The sequence below is a fragment of the Neofelis nebulosa genome, chromosome 13, assembly GCF_028018385.1.
Source record: "Neofelis nebulosa isolate mNeoNeb1 chromosome 13, mNeoNeb1.pri, whole genome shotgun sequence".
In the NCBI taxonomy this organism is placed as follows: Eukaryota; Metazoa; Chordata; class Mammalia; order Carnivora; family Felidae; genus Neofelis; species Neofelis nebulosa.
Genome location: NC_080794.1, coordinates 89,329,861 through 89,350,347, shown reverse-complemented (window position 1 = coordinate 89,350,347; position 20,487 = coordinate 89,329,861). Strand labels below are relative to the sequence as shown.

Genomic DNA, 20,487 nt, shown 5'->3' with positions numbered 1-20,487 from the left:
TGTTTTTTTTTTGTTTTTTAAAGCAGACTCTCTATCCTATAATCAAGTTTTGGACCAAGATCATTTTTTTTTTTTTTTTTTTTTTTTTTTTTTAAACAGGGGAGCACAGTGGAAGTTCTCTAGATTGTTCTTTGGAAACCTGTCTCTCAACTCCCAGGACATCTGTCCATGCACAGGGCTCCCTGAGACCTCAAATCTCAAGACATGTGTCCCATGCAGGACTCCGAGTGAGACCCCCTGACAAGGAGGAGCGCCAAGAAAAAGGAGACCCAAAGGCCCTGTGGCATCACTATTGTCTTCATCTGTGAACCTGCTCCCCCCTTCAGGCTCGCAACAAAACACTTCTTCAAGTCTTGGGAAGAACATTATAATCACAGCCCTTTCAAAAAATCTGAGGCGAGGGGCGCCTGGGTGGCGCAGTCGGTTAAGCGTCCGACTTCAGCCAGGTCACGATCTCGCGGTCCGTGAGTTCGAGCCCCGCGTCGGGCTCTGGGCTGATGGCTTGGAGCCTGTTTCCGATTCTGTGTCACTCTCTCTCTGCCCCTCCCCCGTTCATTCTCTGTCTCTCTCTGTCCCCAAAAAAAAAAAAAAAAAAAATCTGAGGCGAGCACAAGCCATCTAGGAGACAAAGCCATGTTTCCTTTTTCAGGGCACCAACTCTTGGGTTCAAAATCTGAAATCTGAGCTTCAGGTGACGGCTCTGTGCTCCTCAGCCACCTCCTGACTTCCGTCCTTGCACAGGGTTGCTTCCGTTTAAAGCAGCATATTTCTCTAAATCGTTTATTTTAATGTGCCTTAAAGTGCAACGCTGCTTAATATCCTAGAAAAGCTTCAATGTGGAACAGCAGCAGACTTAAGTTAGAAGTGACAAATCCGAGAAAACCTGGACAATTTGGCTTCCATATCTCTGAATTGGTATTTCAATGACAGATGTTTGTTGCGGCAAAAACCTCTGTCAGAACAAAATTAGGTGATCTATCATTTTAAGATATGGTCTTCATATACTGTTTACTCGAAGATATCACTTGCCTCAAGCCAATTTTGACCAAGAACATTTTGTGATATGGAAGTGATTTGTATATCATCATTTTTGTGATAAATGTAGCTCTTGAACACAAAATAACCTACCATTGCACAGTATTACGGTTAAAACTCCTACGCCAGTAAATCTGCACGAGGCCTTTTATTGCTACTAAGATACTGTATCTAGACTCCAGGAAATTTTTTCTTCCTCGAATAAGGTTGCCACTTGTGTGCCTCTGGCTGAGTATAGGACTTCCAATCCGCTACTGGGGCACGCTGAACCCCACGCTCTCCCGGGGTCCTCAATCTGCTTAGGGACATGGTGCTTTCGTGGAGAGCTCTGGAGATTTCCAGGGTGCTCAGCACTTGCCAAGCCACCACTGCCTGCAGGCAGGTACATGCCTCGGTGAACAAGGCCGTCAGCCATCCAGAGAGCCCACTCCCGGGACCACGATGGGGACACGGGGTGGGTGCAGGGAGACGGCTGGGAGCCACCTTCCAGGGACAGCAGACAACGCTCCTCCGAGCAGGCAGGCATGACAGGCAAAGGTGACAGGCCCGCCTGCCAAACACAAAGGCTGGACTGGGGGGGTCAGAAGACAGAAGAGGCCGAAGCCTGAAGAAAGGCACTTGCTTCCTATGAAGACGGAAGACAAAGCACTTCTGCTTACCGCTCTCCCAGGCTTCTAAGGGCGCAACACCCAGAAGCACGTACCGCCAAGCCAAGGATTCCTGACAAAAACCGGGGCAAAGTGGAAGCAACCGGCGTCATCTGTAACCATCACGTCTCGCCCGCCAGGCACAAGGAGACGCCACCTCCCTGGTACTGATCACCAACAGTGAGGGATTATTCGACTCGTCCGTCACTCCGTCTACCCACCCCCAAACACGGGACCCTCGCCAAGGCCGCGCAGGGCCGTCCACCCTGGTGTTCAGGACTCAGACCTCAACCGCCCCAGCTGCCCCGCCCGTCGAGGGAGCGCAGAACCGCACCAGGTGGTGCACGTACAGCCACCGCGGCCCGGGTACCTGACTCAGCCCTTGCCGGCTACGTGGCCTCATTCACAAGAGAAAGAGAGAACACAGAGACCGGTGGACTTTTCACGCCCTATATCCTCAGACAGAGTCGGATCGTCTCAGCGACGCCCACCACACAGGTACGAGCTACAGGCACGTCGACTCCTTAGCGTCAAACTTCCGTGTGGCCTCGAATCGAGGTCTGAGCGTAGAGTCCGTGACAAGACATTCATGTTACATGCGAGCACACGGTACGCCCTGCACACGCGTCATCCCGTGGGGAACCTTGGGCGTCGAGGGGAGAAAAGGGCATGGTGTTCGCCTCTGCAGGATTCACAGGTGGTCGAGGGGCCACAGTGCCAGCGCCTCTGAAACCCGACAGGGGGCCTCAGCTGTCCCGCACAGTCACAGGTTTGAGTGGGGGACCCTAGGGGCCCAGTTGTCAGGGAGGATTCTTGGCGGTCCTTCTGCGTGTTAGGCACTGGGAGAGGCAGAGAGGAGACAGCATTTCTGAAAGGAAACAGGAGTAAGCCAAAGCCAGGAGGGTGAGCGAACGAATATACAGAGGAGAGCAGGGGGCTGGCAGAGGTGACGTGGTAGCCATGAGGACACGTGAGAAGTGCCACAGCTAGGCGAGCAGGCGAGAGCCAGCGCCCAGAGGCCACGCCGGGACAGAGGGACCAGGAGGGGAGGGCATCAGCAGAGGCGCAGGGAAGCACAGGACAGAACACCGAGGGCAGCGCCCTGGCGAACACGCTGCGGTGGGAAGGACGAGGACACACAAGGTGGCAAGTGCCACACGACAGCCACCCCAAACTCAGTGACTTAAAACCAGTCGGCTGTTCATCAGCTCCTTCTCGAGGCAGCAACTCGAGCTCAGTGGGGGCAGTTCTGATGCTCTCGCCTAGGGTCACTCATGGCAGCAAGAGGCCGGCAAATCATCCAGGGCTCGATGATCCAAGATGACGGTCCCACGTGCCCAGCAGTTGGGTGTGCCAAGCCCCCTTCTGCCGGACTCTGGCCTCCAGCCACTAGTGTGGCCTCTTCACAGGGTCCCAGGTGGTGCAAGCAGCAGCTGCAAGGCCCCTCAAGGCCTCCAACATCCCACCATGCCACATGGACCACACCCCACTGAGCAAGCCACAGACCGCAGGGCCGGCGGATGAGAGACCACCCGTCGAGGAGGCATGTACAAAAGCAGAAACCTCGCAGGCCCGACACCGCTGAGAGAGGGCTGGCCCTCACCGGCACCAGGCCCGTGAACCCAGAAAGGGTGCCCACCACGCCCTGAAATGAGTGCTCATGGTGCATGGTTTGTCCCTGGCACTCATAAGCCAAGGGAACGTCTGCTTTCCCCCAGGGGTATGCTGCGCGGAGGGCACCTGCACGGCCGGCCCCCTGCAGAAACCCCGCTGGCACACAGCGCTCGCTTGTGCTGCCCGAACTTGCCAGAGGGAGTCCCTCCCCGCAGAGGCCTCCTGGAAGCTTGAGCCGGTTTCCCCCAGACCCGGCCTGCGTGCTTTTCCCTGATTTTTGCTTTGTGTTCTGTGTAGTGAGTCACAGTCACGGGGACGACCCTAGGCCGAGTCCTGTGATCCTCCTGGTGACTCACTGAAGGTAGGGCAGTCTTGGGACCCCCCCAAAACAGAGGTGAGGCCAGAACCGCTGCAAAGGGGTATGCGTACAGGAAGGGGAGGGGTCACCGTGCCTGGCTGGCTGTCCGCAACATCTACCCAAGGCCCTCAGTGAGACTGGAGCAGGGATGGGGAGGACACATCACCGCTGGGTGGAAGCCACCAACAGGAGAGGCACAGGAAGCCAGCAGAAGGGGGTCCCGAGGCACCAGAGCCGGGGGCTCCCACCCTTATCCGCTGGGGTGCAATCTGAAGGGCAGTTTGTTTCCTAATCCAGGCACCAGAGTAACGGCTGTAAACGTCCTCAACCCCTTGGGGACTGGGCGAGCAAGGACCCGATGCCCTCTCGTGCCATACACTCCACTCAGCCAGGAGGCTGCCTCCCCCCACAATTCCTGCACCCAGTCAGCTGAGCAGGAGGCAGGGGGCCCCTCTGTGAGGGCAGGCAGAGCACGGCAGGCCTCGGGGGGGCTGTGCTCCGGCCCCCACCCCCTAGCCCTGGGGAGCTGGCCAAAGGCGCAGAGTCTGGCTTCTGTTGAGGGCCGGGCCGGGTTGAGTGTGAATGACTGGGTCTGTGGGGAGCCTGACGGCAGGAGGAACCGAGAAGGAGTAGAGGCAGGCCCCTGAGGAGGGTCTGCGAGGCATCACCCGTGACAGAACACAGACCTGCAGTCCTGCCCTCGGAGGCACACTCGGGAACCCCTCCCAGGCAGGGCCCCACAAACTTCAATACACCAGGGTCCAGGGCAGAGCAAAACAGCAGCAGGCACTGCAGGGACCTGGGTGGGGTGGGGTGGGGTGGGGTGGGGTGGGGGTCTGGATGGGGCATATCAATGTTCCACCCCCCAAAATATTTTCGGATCTCACATCAGAACCCTAGACCCACTGGAAGATGTGCACGCACGGGGGTGGCCTCCTCCACATCACGTGTAGAGGGTCTCCGGCCTGGTTAAGACCCGGGCACGGGGGCTGACCAGGTGAGAATTTATATCACACGTTACACTCGGCCTCTGACACAGGTGTGTGTCCCACACTGTAATCAGGAATACGTCTACCACACCCAAAGGGCCAGAAATTACAGTGGAGCATAAGAACTTCTAAATTTCAACATTTTACCATTCGTTGTTAATATATTTTTCTGTCAGCCACACACATGAAGGACGGACACACAGCAGTGTAAGCATCACTCAACAAGATATACTGTAACGCTGATCGCAGGGCTGAGAGGTCCACACACCAGCATTACGTTTTTCTAACACATTCACCACAGATGATTCAAAGTGATGCTTTCAGGGCCTTGCGCATCAGTTCAGAGGGTAGACTGTGTCTTTCGCTACTCTTCTTCTTTTTGTTTTTCTTTTTGTTTTTGTTTTTACTGTCTTTTACCTATCAGGAGCTCAGGGTACCCCTAATTCTTTAAATTCCACGTACAAGGGGAGCATGCCACACTGTACCATGGGCTCTCAGGAATCCTGCTCCGCAAGGTCCTGTTCTCACGCTGGGCCCAGCAGAACTTCCCCTGCAGGAGCCAGCTTTCTGTGCTGCCCCACCTGGCCCCGCTCGCCCTTTTCCACACCGGGAACCCCTCCGGGAGCTGCCCTCGCTCCTCGTAACACGGCAGGGTAGCTCGGTACGGGCCCCGCCCCCCCCCCCCCCCCCGCCTCTGTCCTCCTCGCAGAAAGCGTTCATCCGTGGGGGAAGACGGGGCAGTCCTCAGAGGCAAGGCAGCCCATCCCTGGGACACGTCCTCCAGCCCTGTGCCTGAGCAAGAGACCCCAGGGGACTGTCCCCGGCGGGAGGGTCACAGATGGAGCAGCTGAAACCACCTCAGCTCTGGATCTGCAGGGGACAGAGCACAGGGCCAGCAAGGCAGGCTTCCCAGAAGCAGAGTGTGAGCGGAGAGGCCTAAGCCAGGGTAAGGAAGAGAAGGTGCAGGAGACGGAGGAGACACGGCAGGAGACACGGGGACCATCCAGCTCTGGGGAACATCGCCCGAGCTGCGGAGGGCCGGGGTGACCCTGCCTACTGCACGGAGGAGCCTGCAGCCAACCCCCAGCTCGCACAGCGCCACCTGAAAGGGCCCAGCAAGGCTTAAACGCACTCAGTCCCCCCTCTCGCTGCTGCTGACCTTCAAATACAGATGGCGACGGGCACAGCAGAGACAGACAAAGGGTCAAGATCTCACCTTCCGCTGGTCACACTGCACACAGAGCAGAGGGGAAAGTTCTCAATTACTGGGCATTTAAACCACGGAAACAGTCCATTCCCAACAGCACAAGGATGATTCATCCTTATAACGATCAAACCGAGGCCGTGTTAAGAACCAGAAGGGGCTTGTGAATCAAAGACTCAGTCACGTTCAGGGTAATTTTAAGGTTAAGTATATTTAATTGTATTGCAGTGCTCCAAAAATTAGCAACCCATGAATGACAGAACTACTCTCTACCAACCAGCACGACCCATCATCTGACCTTGGCTGCCAGCATGAAGGTCAAGACCTGACAAGAGGAATCCTGTACCTTCACACACCATCCAATGCCGTTTTCAGAATTTTTAATTTCTACAACCAATATTAAGACTAAAATGGTCTCTAAAATAACTTTTAAGTATACGCACGAGGGGAAATCCTACAGAATATGTGGGTTCAGGGGCTGCAAAGTGACACCCGGCCAGGGACAGCGACAGCTCCCAGGGCACCACAGGGGATGCCTCCGGACACTCACAAGGTCCAGCCCCAACCCGAGGGCCGGTGAAGGGCACCGTGAGCCATACAAGCCAACCGCACACCTTGATGGCCACCAGAAACCAAAGCCCAAGTGCCCCGAACCCCGCATCCCATGCTGGATGGGCATCCGCAGAAGGAATGACCGAGGACCTTTCCGCGCCAAGCGTACCTTTAACGGAGTGTCTGTGTTCTTATTCCTCCCCAAATATTGTGAGACTGGTATGAGCTTCATCTTCACAGGGTGATCTAAATGAGGGTGTGCAGCTCGTTCAAGGTCACACAGCTAGTAAATGGTGGGGTCAGGACCAGCCTGGCCCCGTGTCCTCGCGCTCCAGGGCCAGCGGCCCTCCCCCACCCCGTCAGAGTCGCCGTCGGCACCAAGTAAGGGTCACCAAGCAGACCTGATCCCGTCCGTAACAGGCAAACAAAGCTTCTCCCACTGCTGTCAGAAGAGAAAAGCTAACACGGCCGCCTGACCCACGAAGCAACTGCTTTCAAGATTCGGAGTTTTACGTCTGTCACAAAAATGCCCATCACATTTAATGTAGTTATTCTAGGAACTTCCCTCTCTTCGCAAGGTGTCTGCTGATAATAAAGCACATAATCACCCACGTTACCGTACACAGGAAATCAGGGGAAAAGCCAGAGATGAATGGGGGTGGGGGGCTGTCGAGGGCTGGAACGGCACTCCCAAACAAACACCATGAAATGGAATTTTTTTTAATGTGATATCAAGAGACTCGTGAGATGCCTAGGGCTTAAGCTACAGGGTTCAGAGGGGAATGGTGACGGAGTGTTTTGAAGGATTTTGGTCATGAACGGTGTATAATTTTTTACTACAAGTCTTGCTCCAGTAATAAAGTACTTCACTCACCCACGCCTTTCCCAGTCAGAACGGAGCCCGCCTCAGCCACGGCACAGCGCATTCGCCACACGTTTGGCAGCCTTTTATCTGCATGCTAAGCTGCTCCAAGAAGACTTGGTCTCTCTCTGTTTTGTTGGAGGGTCTCTATTACACAGCTCATTACAAGTGTCCCTAACTCTTAGACAACTCTTAGTGGACGACGTGGCTAATGAAGTCTAAAGCTCCAACAACAAATCATTTACAAGTCCTGGGTGCTGCGTTCCTAATGGAGGAAGTTTTTAATCATAAGCAAACGCAATCACTTATGTTAAGCGACCCATGGACCTGGTCAATGTAGCACAAACGGCCATTAAGCAAAAATTATGACAAGAGACAAAACCGTAGCACTGCAGACATAGCAGTTTAGGCTATTTGTAGGCTCTAATAAACTTTGTCTTGATGAAACTGAACCAAACCTTCCCCATGCAGGATCCTAGGCTTAGGAGCAGATTCGACGTCCTCCTAGGCAAGTGGGGGTCCCGCCAGCACATGACGGACAGGGTATGGTCTTAACATCCATATTCACAAAACTGTAAGGGTGGCAACACGTGAGGCCTGCCAAGCTGCTGAAGGTTTTTGAGCTTCTGCACCTGCAGCAGGTCCAGACACCCCGAGGGGTAACAGAGTGGGGCTGGCCCAGAACAGGTGATGGACAGGAAGCTACTGTCCCCTCATCCTAGGTCTCAGGCAGCAGAGCAGGCCCTGTGAGCTCTAGCAGAGCCAAGGTCACGAGACCTCCCTTCCGACCTGTCCCTGCACCTCGCCCCGCCTGGCCTCCTCGCTGTTGACACAGAGCGCGCCAATTCCAAAGGAAGTATCCCGTGCCTGGGATCATCCCTGTCGTGACCATCTGGTGACTGCCCATCACTTCCTAGTAGAGTAGGATTAACGTCGTCCTGGCAAGGAGAGATGCAGTGAGATTACCCGGACAATCACGGTTTGAGAACAGTAAGCAGACACCCCCGGATCTTTAAAAATAAAGGACAACCTCCCTGCCCCCCTCTCCTCCACAGAAAGCACATCCCATTCCCCGCCGGCATAACGCAGCATGAGGGACAGCACAGAAAGCAACATCCTAGTTACACAAATCAGCTTTAGAAAAAAAATGTGTGAAAATACCTGTTTGGGAAGAAATACTGAGTATTCTGGGTTAGTCTCATGTTTAGGTGCTTTTTCAAAGAAACCCAGTGGCAGCAACACAAAGGGAATCTAGAAACAGACTTCTGCTCCAACAACACTGTGCTTTAATAGCTGGATGAAAATCTGTCAAGAAGCCACAATAAAAGATATTTAACTGACGTGTCACTGGTTCACTGCATCAAGATTTATATATTTGTATTGAACTTGAACATTAAATTGGCAGGACACATAAAATACTAATTTAATGTGATGTCTAAATTCTGTGCACACGGTGGGCACTCGGTTGCAATGCACACAACAGACTGAGGGTAGGCTAGGAGTTGTTTCACAGAACAGGATCAAAACGTATCACGTTTAGCCATTAACGCAGAAAACGGAAGCGAATGCAGGAAGCTTATTGTATTAGTATTTGCGGAGGGCACAAGGAACAGACGTGCATTCACCCACTTGGAAATGCACCTCCTCCCTGAGATATGGCAAAGCCAGCTGTGTCCAGAGTATGCTTCCATCATAACGTGCCTATGAAATTAACTGGGGTTCTTCCTTTTTCAAAATAGTAAAGCGTACCTCCTAAGACTTCTCGTATGACACACGCATCTTCAAATTGCAAAGATAAATTCCTTACATTATCTCAACATATATTTAAATAATCCTCGCAGAAAGCTTGTGCCGTCAGACCCTGAAAGTGCACGCTGCAAGGATCACTGGTGCTGGTCAAGAGCGCCCCGTGTCCTCCCAGCAGGGTGATTAATGAAGGTACCTTTCTCACAGAATGTCAGACTCTGCCTTTTTAACAACTGACCTTTCATAGAATACTACTGAACTCATAATTCCACTTTTGTTCAGTTTCTTATTAGTGGAGTTAAAATTAATACTTAGGGGAATGACGGCCAAGGTGGTGCACAGTAAATCTTGGAGCGCATCAGCCTTCCGTGCGGGCCGCCCCAGGAGCGCCACCTGCGCCGGGCCCCTCCCTCGGCCAAAGCATTCCACTGAAACCCGTGTCCTTTCACGAGACAAATTAAGCGCTGTCTGCAGACCTCTGAGAACAAAGATGTATATATATACACACGTATTTTGTTTAAGTCTTTCTCAAAACTACAAACTTTTTAAAGGACCTAATAAAATTGCTAATTTCCATCATAAATTTAAAAGAATTTACTCTTACTCAGTCTTCTGAAACATTCCTGAGAACTAAGATGACATATGGCACGACACACTCTGTAACCCACATTCATCTCCTAGAAGTGACAATCTAATAACCCATGAAGGCAACACAATACGCCAAAGCCGCTTACCTTACTACAGGATCCCGTGAAAAAAAATTAGCTGCTAATACCTCAAGAACTCTCCCCTAAAATAGTGGGGGGGGAAAACGATTGGAAAACGGAGCTGGGATGGGGTTTCTTCTAATTATCACTGGGAATAGCAAATTACTTAAGGACTCAATTTTTTCACCATGCCAACCATTTCCATACTCAGACATACCTAATTTCTATAAACCCCTTAAGGGCCCAAACTAGTTTTAGCTTCAAAGATCTTATGAGATCCCAGGGCGAAGTAAGAAGCCAAGAGTACATTCAATTATTAATTCTTATTAAATATTTGAGAAAGTCATTCTGAATAAATATTGAAAATACAGGATACAGGTAAATATGTAGTCTAGGTCAGCACAATACGCCTTGTGATCTCATTTATCCTTGCGATCAAGGCGGTGGTTCACTAAGGAAGGCTGGAGATTTAGGTAAACAAGCAAGTTAATTCTAGAGGATAAGAAAAAGATGCCTGCGTGTGGGCCCTGTGTCTGGCTCCAACGTAGAAGTCGTGCCCTGGTGAATCAAGTCTTCTTGGAGAACTAGGAGATCACTGCCCTGCTCTACAAGCCCTGTAGAAGGCCGAAGGCTGCTTATCTGAATCCCAAATGCCAAGCAGGATAATGGTCAATGCCACCACTGCGGGTATGGAATGAGAGCTAGCCGCCCCGCGGCAGGACAGGGCCAGCATCAAGTATGAGAGCGCCTAAGAAGGGTATCCGAGATCGAGATGGGAAAATAAGAGAAAGTTGAAGGGAAAAACAGAAACAGCAAAAATGATCTGACACACTTTGCGAGGGACTCCAAATCAACCATATTTTCACAAAAGAGCAAAAACGAAGACTGTAAAACCAAACGTAAAGCGGAGGGACCGTGAGGCCCGCTCCTCGGGTACAGTGCCGAGTGGCAATAACAGAAAGACACAGGAGATTTTGCACACGAAGTTCACAATATTACAACAGAACTGGAACACAATTTCCAATCTCAGAAAGGAGAGGAAGGAGAGAGAACGCCACAGCTTCCATTTAAAGAGGGAAAACGGGAAATTAGCTAACTCAGATGAAAATGGCTTTCTCCCCAGCCCCCACCCCAGGCAGCAGGGTCAAGGACATCAGGGAGACAGAAAACCAGCGGAGGTTCAGGGCCACAGTCCTTATGACTCATAAGACACAAAAAACCTGGGGAAAAGCCATAAAATATTGATGCTCTCCACTTCTGCAAAGGTAACAAATCCATGAAGGAAAAACACCCACAAACCTTCAATTTGCATTCTAGAATGTTTCCACTAAGCTTAGAGTGCTCATTGTACTAGTACATTTACCCCAAATGGGCAGTATTTCCATAAGGATTTCCTAGAAAAGACCACCTTTGGTTTCATTGCAGCCTGTCAGTCAAAGTGCCACACGTTTATATTTGGCCATTTACCAACAGTGGGTAAGCTTCCCATTTCACAAAGCCCCCCCCCCCCCCCCCCCCCGCCAGCCTGCACCCTCAAGACCCCGCTACCCCGGGTTTGATCCTGGGCCCACTGGAGGAGGCCTGTGCCACCTCGTCCCGAGCGCAGGAGGAGGAGGGCGCGTCCAGCCACGGGAGCAAGCTGGGAAGCCCCCGTCTGTAGCACATACAAAGGCAAAGTCAGGAACACCGTCCAGCATGAAGGGGAACACACCTAGGACAGAACATCCTTTGTTGCATACTGAACTAGGGCGGCTATGCCAATGTACCTTCCAACGCAATCTTGTATTTGTGGATTAATATTGTAAAATAGTTCCTTTTGATTATGTGTAATTTACTTCAGTTCTCAAAAGTGGAGAATTCCTCAAATGTAGTAAAATTCGCTCCTGAAAATGTGCCGTAGACAGAATTTTCAAGCTACAGGGGCTTATACCTCATTATCGTAATTGGGAAAAAATAATGAATTCCTATTCCACCTAAGAAACCATAACCAACTTCCCCAATTATCACTAAAATACTTTGTAAACACCTATATAAAAATTCAAAGACTTCTGCATAATCTCTATTTGAAACACCAATTACCTAATTACTTAACATTTACTGAACTCATTAGTGAGTTCGTTTGGTGCAGCTCTCAAGGATACAGGGCAGGATCAGAGGCAAATTACAATTTTTTCCTACCACGGAAGGAACATGTGCAGCGACGTAAACATTGAAGTGACGTTAAAGATCCTCAAGACGCTAACATTCGACTCCATGACCCAGGCGCTGACACAGAGACCCGGGACAGGCTAAACCCTTAGGGAACGGGAGAAGATGTCACAGAGAAAGCCCCAGAAGTTTCAACAGGGAGACTGGGGGACAAGACGCTCCCCGGAGAAAAGCGGATGCAAAGTGTGCGGTCTGCACCAGGCAGCGCCTCGAGTCCTTCCGCCAGCTCGCTCATTAGAGCCATTTTCTGATCACGAGACAGGGGAGTCGTTCCTGCATCTGGCGCACAAGGAACGTACAGACGCCACCGCCCTCGGCTCCAGGGACCGCGAGTAATACGGGCAGGTGAAAGAGACACAACGGGACACCAAAGCCAGAGAAGAGAGGTTTGCGAAGAAGTGCAGTCGTTCACGTTTTGCAGAAGCAAAGACGCCATGTGGCTCCATCCAAGAAAGGGCTGATCCGCAGACTTTCCAAGTCCAGTCCGTAGAACTAGAGGGGGAGCCAGCAGCCACACCGGCACAGAAATATTACGTGGGAAGAGTCAACATGATCCGGGACAAACATTACTCACCAGAGCCAGCCTTTCCATTTACTGCTGGATGTGTCTGAAAAATGGACGCCGTGACCACGAAGGAACCGTGAAGGAAGCCACGTACTCTGGGTAAGGCTGACGGGTCAATGTGGGTTCATCGACTCAGGGATCTGGCAGTGGGGGAGGCCATGCACGTGTGGGGGCCGAGGCGCAGGAGAAATCTCTGAACCTTCCCCCCAATTTGCTGCTCTAAAAAAAGTCTCCATAAAAAAAAAAAAAAAAAGGATGCTTTCTCATTTCTCAAACTTTGTTTTCCTTCTATAGAGAATACCACTTTAACCCTCCTGCCAAAACTCCTGTGTCTGGAGGCCCCGCCCTACCCATTCTGGCTCTGCCCAGGGGGCTGGAGTGCAGGGACCTGGCTGCTTCCCTCCCCCAGATTTCCGCAGCAACGAGAAATGAGGTGATCTACACGATCAACGACACAGCAGTCATAGTTAAGTGCTGCACTAGCTGTCCAGGGCTGCAGTAACGAGGAACCACAGGCCAGGAGCGAGGACTGTAGAGACCAGAAGTTGAAGATCGAGGGGTCTGCAGGCCGGGCTTTTTTCTGCGGTTTCTCTCCCTGGCTTGCCGCCCTCTCCCTGTGTCCTCAACATGGTCTTCCCTCTGTGTCTGACGTTCTTATAAGAAGGGGAGATTAGACACAATCACGATGGATTGGGGCCCTCCCTAACGAGCTCAATTTAACCTAAGTACCTCTTTAAAGACCCGTACTCCAAACGCAGTCACATTCTGGAGCACCGAGGTTAAGACTTCTACACAGGAACCTGGGGGTGGGGGAGGGGGCGGCGACACAGCTCAGCCCCTAACAAGCACGCTCGCGGAGACCAATGACAGCAGTGCAATACTGCCTGGTCCCAGAGGACAAGGTGACGCAGGAGAGGATGAGCACAGGGCAAGATTGGCACGGCGGTGTGGACTCTGCCCAGATTAGGAGAACAGGAACGTACTTGGAGGTTCGCACAGATGCGCCTTCCATGGCCCCCTGGAGGCTGCCCACTCTGAGAAGGCCCAGCCACCGATGCAGACTCCCCTGGTCCAGGCACGATGCTCCCTCACTTTAGGGAGACCGAGGGAGTGACACATCCGTGCGTAAATCGACGACCGGGCGACTGGCTGAAGAAGCCCCCTGAACTTCCTGCTTTTTCCACCTCTGACCTCTAGAACTACGTCCCTCTTTAGGAGGAGCACGGATACCCCAGCCGCCTGACCCCTCCTGTGGTCCAGCTTTACAGAAAGGTCTAAAGTGCCCGTGTGCTGGTACCGGGGGACTGGAGTGAGGAGGCAGGACAGACGTGGTCCTTGCCCTCCAGGAACTCCAGGGTCAGAAGACACGCCACAGAGGAGGCGATTATAAGGAAGTGCAGGCGGGGTGAGCACGGAGTAGATACAAAACAGGAGGAGCTCGGAGGACGGGTCCCCAAGCAAGCCTGGCCTGGAGCCCCAGGGTGTCCCTACCCCCAAGGGGGAGATCCAAGGGGACAGCTGGGGAGTGTGGGTGTCAGGTAAAAGGAGTGGGGGAAGACCCCCCAGGGGGAGGCGGCAGTGGTGGGAGGACCCAGAGGCTACGTTAGGAAACAGCAGTAGTAAGACAGAGGCCAGGACCCAGGAGAAGGATCCCCAACATGCCGGTGCTTACTTCGTGGGGCACTGTTCCAAGAGTCCTGTGTATTCGCTCACTGAATCATCCACCCATTCTACATGGTAGAGGCTATTAGATCCCACCTCACATGGGTAAACTGAGGCATGGAACAGTTAAAGGGATTTGCCGAATTACAGCTGCAAAGTACAAGAGCTAAAAGTCTACACCTGGGGGCCCAGCTCTAGGGGCGCTGACTTACCGGCCTTGGAAAGGTGGGCCATTTGGTGGGAGCGCCAGGCATGGCTGGGCTTGAGCTCAAGGGACCCGAGGGCAGAGACTGCAGGGCCAGAGATCAGAGCTGGCACTCCCACATCCTCAAGAGCAAAGTCTCGTCTGTTCCAGGGTGAGGTGGTCCCACGTGGGATCAGAAAGGACACTGCAGTAGCCTTGAGGGGCAGAGGCCAAAGGTGAGGCCAGAAAGCGTGCCCGCCGAGGAAGCCTTTCTGGTGCGTGAGCACGCTCCTGGAGGACGGGTACGGGGACCCAGTCACGGCCAACGCCAGAGCAGAAGTGGTGAAGGTGACACACAACCACTGCACACAGCCAACAGAAGGAACGTTCCAGACAGACTGTAAAAAGATGCTTAATAAAGAACACCCGTGATGTAAAGTACAGGCTAAGAAGCAGAAAACGGACTGGACTGTAAACACGGATGAAACCCTGGGAAGAATGAACACTGCCTGCCATTTGGTAAAACAGGCCATCGGTTTCACAGATGAAAACATCGGAAGCTCATCATTCACGGGGGCTCATGGCTGTGGCACAAGTGAGGTGCACACGCGTCAGGTCACGGGACAGGTGTTCAGAGGAAGGTTTCCGGGCGGCAGGGCCACCACGTAGGGAGCGAGCTGGCGAGCAGCAGAGCACTGGCAAGCCTCTCCACCGAGAGGCTGGGTGAGCCCGCGCCTGGCAGGGGAAGGGGCAGAAGTGGCCTTGGGGGCCCCGGCGAAGGACGAGATCCAGCGCCTCCTCCCCAGGAGACCTTCCCCGATGCTCTGGGCACCGGGCTACCCCCATCAGTCTTCGTGCCTCCTGTAGGTCTTTACCGTTCTCTCCCCGGGGCCACACGTGTAATTACTCGGAGGACAGGGTCACGTCTTTATCGCTCCAGCACCACGTTTCTACAGACTTGACACGGAAAAGCTCAACAAGCGTTTGCCGAACGGACTTCCCACTTCACGTCTTTCTGGAACGGACGCGATAGAAATACACGGTATGCTCCTGTGGGCTCCCCACACGGGGCCAGCGAGACGACGCGCGCTCTGTGCTGGGCACCCGCCACCCACCCGGGAGACGGCCGGTCCGTCAGTCCACCTCGTTAGGTAGCTTCCCTCAACCACGGTGAGCACGAGAATGAAAATCTGACTTTGTGAAAATGCTGCATTTATCTCAATTCACTTGAACATAACGTATTATTGCTAATATTAGTAATTTTAGCTCTAAAAATTGTTCCAGCCTCCCAAAGAAAGAGCCCTTGACCCAAAATATCAGAGGATATTAGACTGAGAAATGATCTACTGATGCAAATCATTAAGTCTATTTGCACCTGCTTACTGAACCCTGTCACGGAGATTAGACTGCGTGCGTGGGGAGCGTGCGGGCCGCGCATGGTTAGGAGACGTCTTGGTGGATCCAAGCTCTATGTCATTAATTTTCCCACTTTCCCTCATTAACAAGTAAAATGTTTTTACTGCTTGAAAAGTTTTAATAAATAGAAAAAAGCAGAGCAGCTGACATACTTTTTAATGTAATATACAAGAGCTTTTAATATTTTTACATACATTAATGAAAAAGCTACGGAAAATGCTAAAAGGTTATATATGTGCGGAAAAGCCAGAAGAATAATTTTCTGAGAAGGACCACGTGATGCCGGTTAGTTTGCACGGCCATCCATGGATGTCAACAGAAAGCCTTCTGCCCGCACCCGGTGGCCCCCGTGCGCCAGGGAAGCAGTGACCAGGCAGTCCGTCCAACAGGTGCAATGCTTCCCCTGACTACCCAGGAGATGTGCTCACAACGTGGAATTCTCCACGAAAATAAAACCAACTGGCTGACACAGGCATAGAGCAAGCTGTTTGCCACATCCCCGCCACTGAACCCCCACACGCTCCCGTGAATAAGCACTCACCAGCAGGCTTTAGAAAGAAGAGCCCACCTTTTTCTCTGACACCCCACCTCCCCCTTCCGCAGATGACCATGCTAGAGTCTTCAAGGCCTTCTCTGCGAGCGGGGCCAGCACATGTCCCCAAGGCCCACCGCACACGTACGGGCCAATGTACTCAGAGCGCACGGGTCAAGACCGAGGCAACCCCCAGACTCTACAGCAACACTGGACCGGCTGCTGCAGCTGGGGCTCAGGCAGGGCAGCAGAGCCTGGCCCCCAAATCCTGCAGGGTGCGGGCCTGTGCACTGCGACAGCGCCTTTCCTGGAGCAGAGGACCGCCGGGGCACATGCTCCGTCTGCCGAGAGCCCCTACTCAGTTCACACAGCCAGCAGGGCGGGACACGGCAAGTCCTGTGGCCAAGCCCTACTTTTGCAGTGGGGGAGCCCGCTCCTCCTGAGCATTTGGGGAGAGGAGAGGTCCTGCCCCCAGGCATTCACCGAGCGGATCTATTTGTGGCCCTACTGTTCACACACTGGCCTTTCTGACAAACTGACCTATTAAGAGGCAATTAAAACAATCTGCTCTTTTTGGACACAACATAAGTTGTTCCTTGTTTCTAATCATCCCGGCTTCAGGCCTGAAAACTAGGAATTCTCCCTACAGACAAAACTAGAACCATGCACTTCAGTGAAAGGCCGGGACTCCAGGCCAGGCCAGGGTCGAAAGCAGGAGCAGCCCCGGGTGCCTTTGTGATTCAGAGCAGAGCACGGTCCTTCTGTAGGACAGAAGGAGGAAGTCTGAAGTTGCTCTCCCAATGCCAGGGGCAAGCTGTCTGGGGAGGGGGAGGGGCTGAGCCTCCAGGCAGCAGGGGCAGATTGGGGGAACTCCCAATCTGTGGGAACTCCCGCTAGACTTACCAGATACGTGCTGGGTGTACCTGCTAGAGGTTCCCTGGGGCTTATTTGATACTTTGGAGTTTGATCGATGAACCCAACACTGGCCCCTTTAAAGACGGAGAGGAAAGGGAAGCGTCCATTACAGTCAGAACACCTCAGAACTTCACAGAGATTTAGGTCCGTGTGCAGTAACAGCCCCTGAAACTATGCAAGAGTCAAAAACTTCAAGCACAAACCAGATCCACCTAGAATTGCCAGTGTGGGGGCTCATGAAGCAGGAGCGGGCTTCCGTCTGGTCTGCAGCCAGCCGGCCACCGGTCCCCTCCCCTGTGCCCTCTGGCCTTCCTGGTGACCTTCCTCCACTGTCCCTCTGCAAGAGCCCAGCAGCATCAGGATGGGGACTGGACAAAAGGCCCGACAGGTGAGCCGGTGCCCTTCCAGCACTAACTGTAAGACAGGGCCGTTCTTCTGTTTCTCTTCTGGCTCATTCTCACACTCTCCCCAGACCGGAATCCTATTTTTAGTCAATACTTGCCCACCGTTGTAGAAAACTTCATTTCTTCAAAGTTCTTCCCCGCCTCTCAGTGAAACGTGGCCACACCGGCTCCACAGCCCCCCTGCTCCTGACGGGGAGCAGACAGAGAAAGGCACGGGGACCTGCGCACCACCTACCGCCACCCCACAGGCCGAGGACACCCTGTGGTCACCTGCCGTCCAAGCCGAGACATCTGGCGGGGAGGGGAGGGTGACAGGGTCTCCAGGCGCGCGGCTCTTGGCCTGGGGGTACCCAGCAGCTCTGGGTAGCAAGTCATGTGTCGGTATACAGACAGAAGACAGTATGGTGGGTGCCATGGCCTGGGCTCAGAGCAGATGAAGGCACAGAGTCCCAGCGTGGGAAGAGGGAAACCCTCCCGGAGCTGGATGGTGGTGGTGGTTACAGAGCGATGCACATGTACCTCGTACACCGAACTAGATGCCTCCCCAGAACGTACTTCGTTCCACGTACGCTCAACTAGACCCTTCCTGAGTGGTGGAGAGGACACGTGTTGTGTTATGTGTGCTCTGCCACAAAAGGGTGTGCTTGGGTCACAACGGTATTGATTACGCAGGCACCAAAGGGGACGTTCCTCCCCTTCCCTGGCTGGGACCTGTGACCCGTCGTCTCGGAGGAAAGCCATCCACGGAGACCACCAGCTGGCCCAGCCGTGTGATCCATCTGGACAAAATAAGGACAGTTTCTGGCAGTTGATACAACTACGCTCTGTATCAGGGAAATAAAGTGAAAATAGACTTTAAAAAAAAACAAACAAAGATCACACGTGTTTAGTTCTGTCAACTCCAACGATCCCCACGGTGCCTGAAGCTGAAGCACACAGCGGACGTCCCTCAAAATGGACCTCTCCTTCGGGCTTCTTACAGCGGCCGCGATTCTGAACACCACAGTCCTACTCTGACGAAAAAAGTTATCCTCTAGACTGCTTGACCAGCAAAACTGTTCGAGTTCGCAAACACGTGACTTTTCACACAAGTGAACTAATTTCCTTAGACATAATTGGTCAAAAAGTAAAAAAGGAAAAAGAAACTATTAACATGTCACATGCTAAAATAATTTTAAGGCTTTCGTAATAACCGATGCAGAAGAGGAACTACCTTCAGAAATTTTACTGCTTGTATTTTAAGTTCAGGGGCTCCAGGTATCCTGAACATGCTTCTGGCCCCCCATATTAGGGCTAAAAACACAACTGTGACGGTGTCTGTTTCCTCTCCAGAAAGCATTTTACAATTGGCCATAGTAGGTCTACAGCCTATGAGTCTTTAGGCAATAAAAACCTGGAAAGCACTTGAAAACTCAGATACAAAAAAACAAGACACCCAATGATGAGTCTTCTATCCCTTGAAAAAGGGATCCCCAGAGGCAGCCTGATGAAGGGAAGGGAAGAAAGACTGAAGTTCACGAGACGGGCAGGCAAAGCCACGGGCGGACAAAGCCAGGCAGCACGGAGACAGGACGCTTAGACATCTGCACACTGAAATTCTACCACACACTCATTTCTTCAACACATTTGCCAATTTAACAAATGAATCCCAACAACAAAAAAAAAGCCAACTAGCTACAGTTGCCTCCTTTTTGAAATAAAACAGATACAGCAAAGGTGAGGAGGAAGACCGTGCTTGGTGGCACACGGGCTTCCACCGGCAACTGGACAGAGTGACCACCCCCGCCACAGGCCTTTGCCTCCTGCCCCGCCCCCTCCCGGCAGGATCAGAGCCGGGGGACTCCTGTGTCCACAGCTCCAATGCCCTTCACCAGCCCAGGGGCCTCTGCTTTTGCCCTGCGTGGCTGTCCGCCTGGGTACTGCCACTACCACTCAGTGCTCTCCTTCTGAGACGGGGACACCCGGGTGCCTTGGAAAGCTTGGAGAGGACCCTAAAGACACCGCCGCCACCAACCGAGGGCGGGCGGGTCCTCAGACACGGCCTGCAGCGTGGCAGGTTCTGTGGCTTGTGCACACGACACAGAGGACGTGCTGCTGGGTGCCGGCTCGCCCCCCAGAAGTCCTCCTGTGAGAGCAGATGGAGCCCCAGCTGGCCTCTCCAGTCATGGTCCCCTCCCCAGGCGGCATGGAGGCCCAGGCGTGGCACCCAATCCCTGGACTTTGGTGTGTCAGGAAAGTGCAGGGCTGGCCTGCATGCTGCCCAAAGTCCCTTAGAGTTCTGACCATCTCTGGATCTGGAAAATTCCAAGAGTCACGTACAGAGAAGCGTTCAGAACATACCAACATTTGGCAGTTAGAATCTTAACCGTTTGGCCCGGTGATTCTTTTTTTTTTTTTTTTTTTTTTTTTTAAATTTTTTTTTTTTCAACGTTTTTAATTTATTTTTGGGACAGAGAGAGACATAGCATGAACGGGGGAGGGGCAGAGAGAGAGGGAGACACAGAATCGGAAACAGGCTCCAGGCTCCGAGCCATCGGCCCAGAGCCTGACGCGGGGCTCGAACTCACGGACCGCGAGATCGTGACCTGGCTGAAGTCGGACGCTTAACCGACTGCGCCACCCAGGCGCCCCTGGCCCGGTGATTCTTAATTACCACTTGATGGAAATAATAGCATTTACTCAATTGCTTGAGGAGTAGTTTATGGCCGTGTGCAAACCGGTGGAAGCCAATGTACAGAAACTCCCAAGCCAAGTGGAGGAGGACAGGCGGTCAGTGTGAGAACAGAAGCAGAAAAGCTCCACTAAGCTTCCATTTTTCCCCCTTGACAGGGAGCAGGGGCTGTAGACTGTTCCCGTACGACCACCTGCAGGCCTGAGGTTTAAGTCA

At 52.8% G+C, this 20,487-nt stretch overlaps 1 protein-coding gene across 6 annotated transcripts in view; it reads right to left on the bottom strand.

Annotated features, from left to right (window-relative positions):
• Positions 1-20,487, bottom strand: part of MGMT (O-6-methylguanine-DNA methyltransferase) — a 297,512-nt gene that overhangs the window by 199,827 nt on the left and 77,198 nt on the right. Inside the window, exon 2 of one of the 6 annotated variants that reach the window (XM_058698141.1) lies at positions 8,423-8,566. The exons of the other annotated variants lie outside the window; for them this stretch is intronic. Within the exon in view, the coding sequence (XP_058554124.1) occupies positions 8,423-8,463 (41 nt within the window). The 5' untranslated portion in view covers positions 8,464-8,566. The remainder of the gene's footprint in view (positions 1-8,422; positions 8,567-20,487) is intronic. 6 annotated transcript variants of the gene reach the window in all.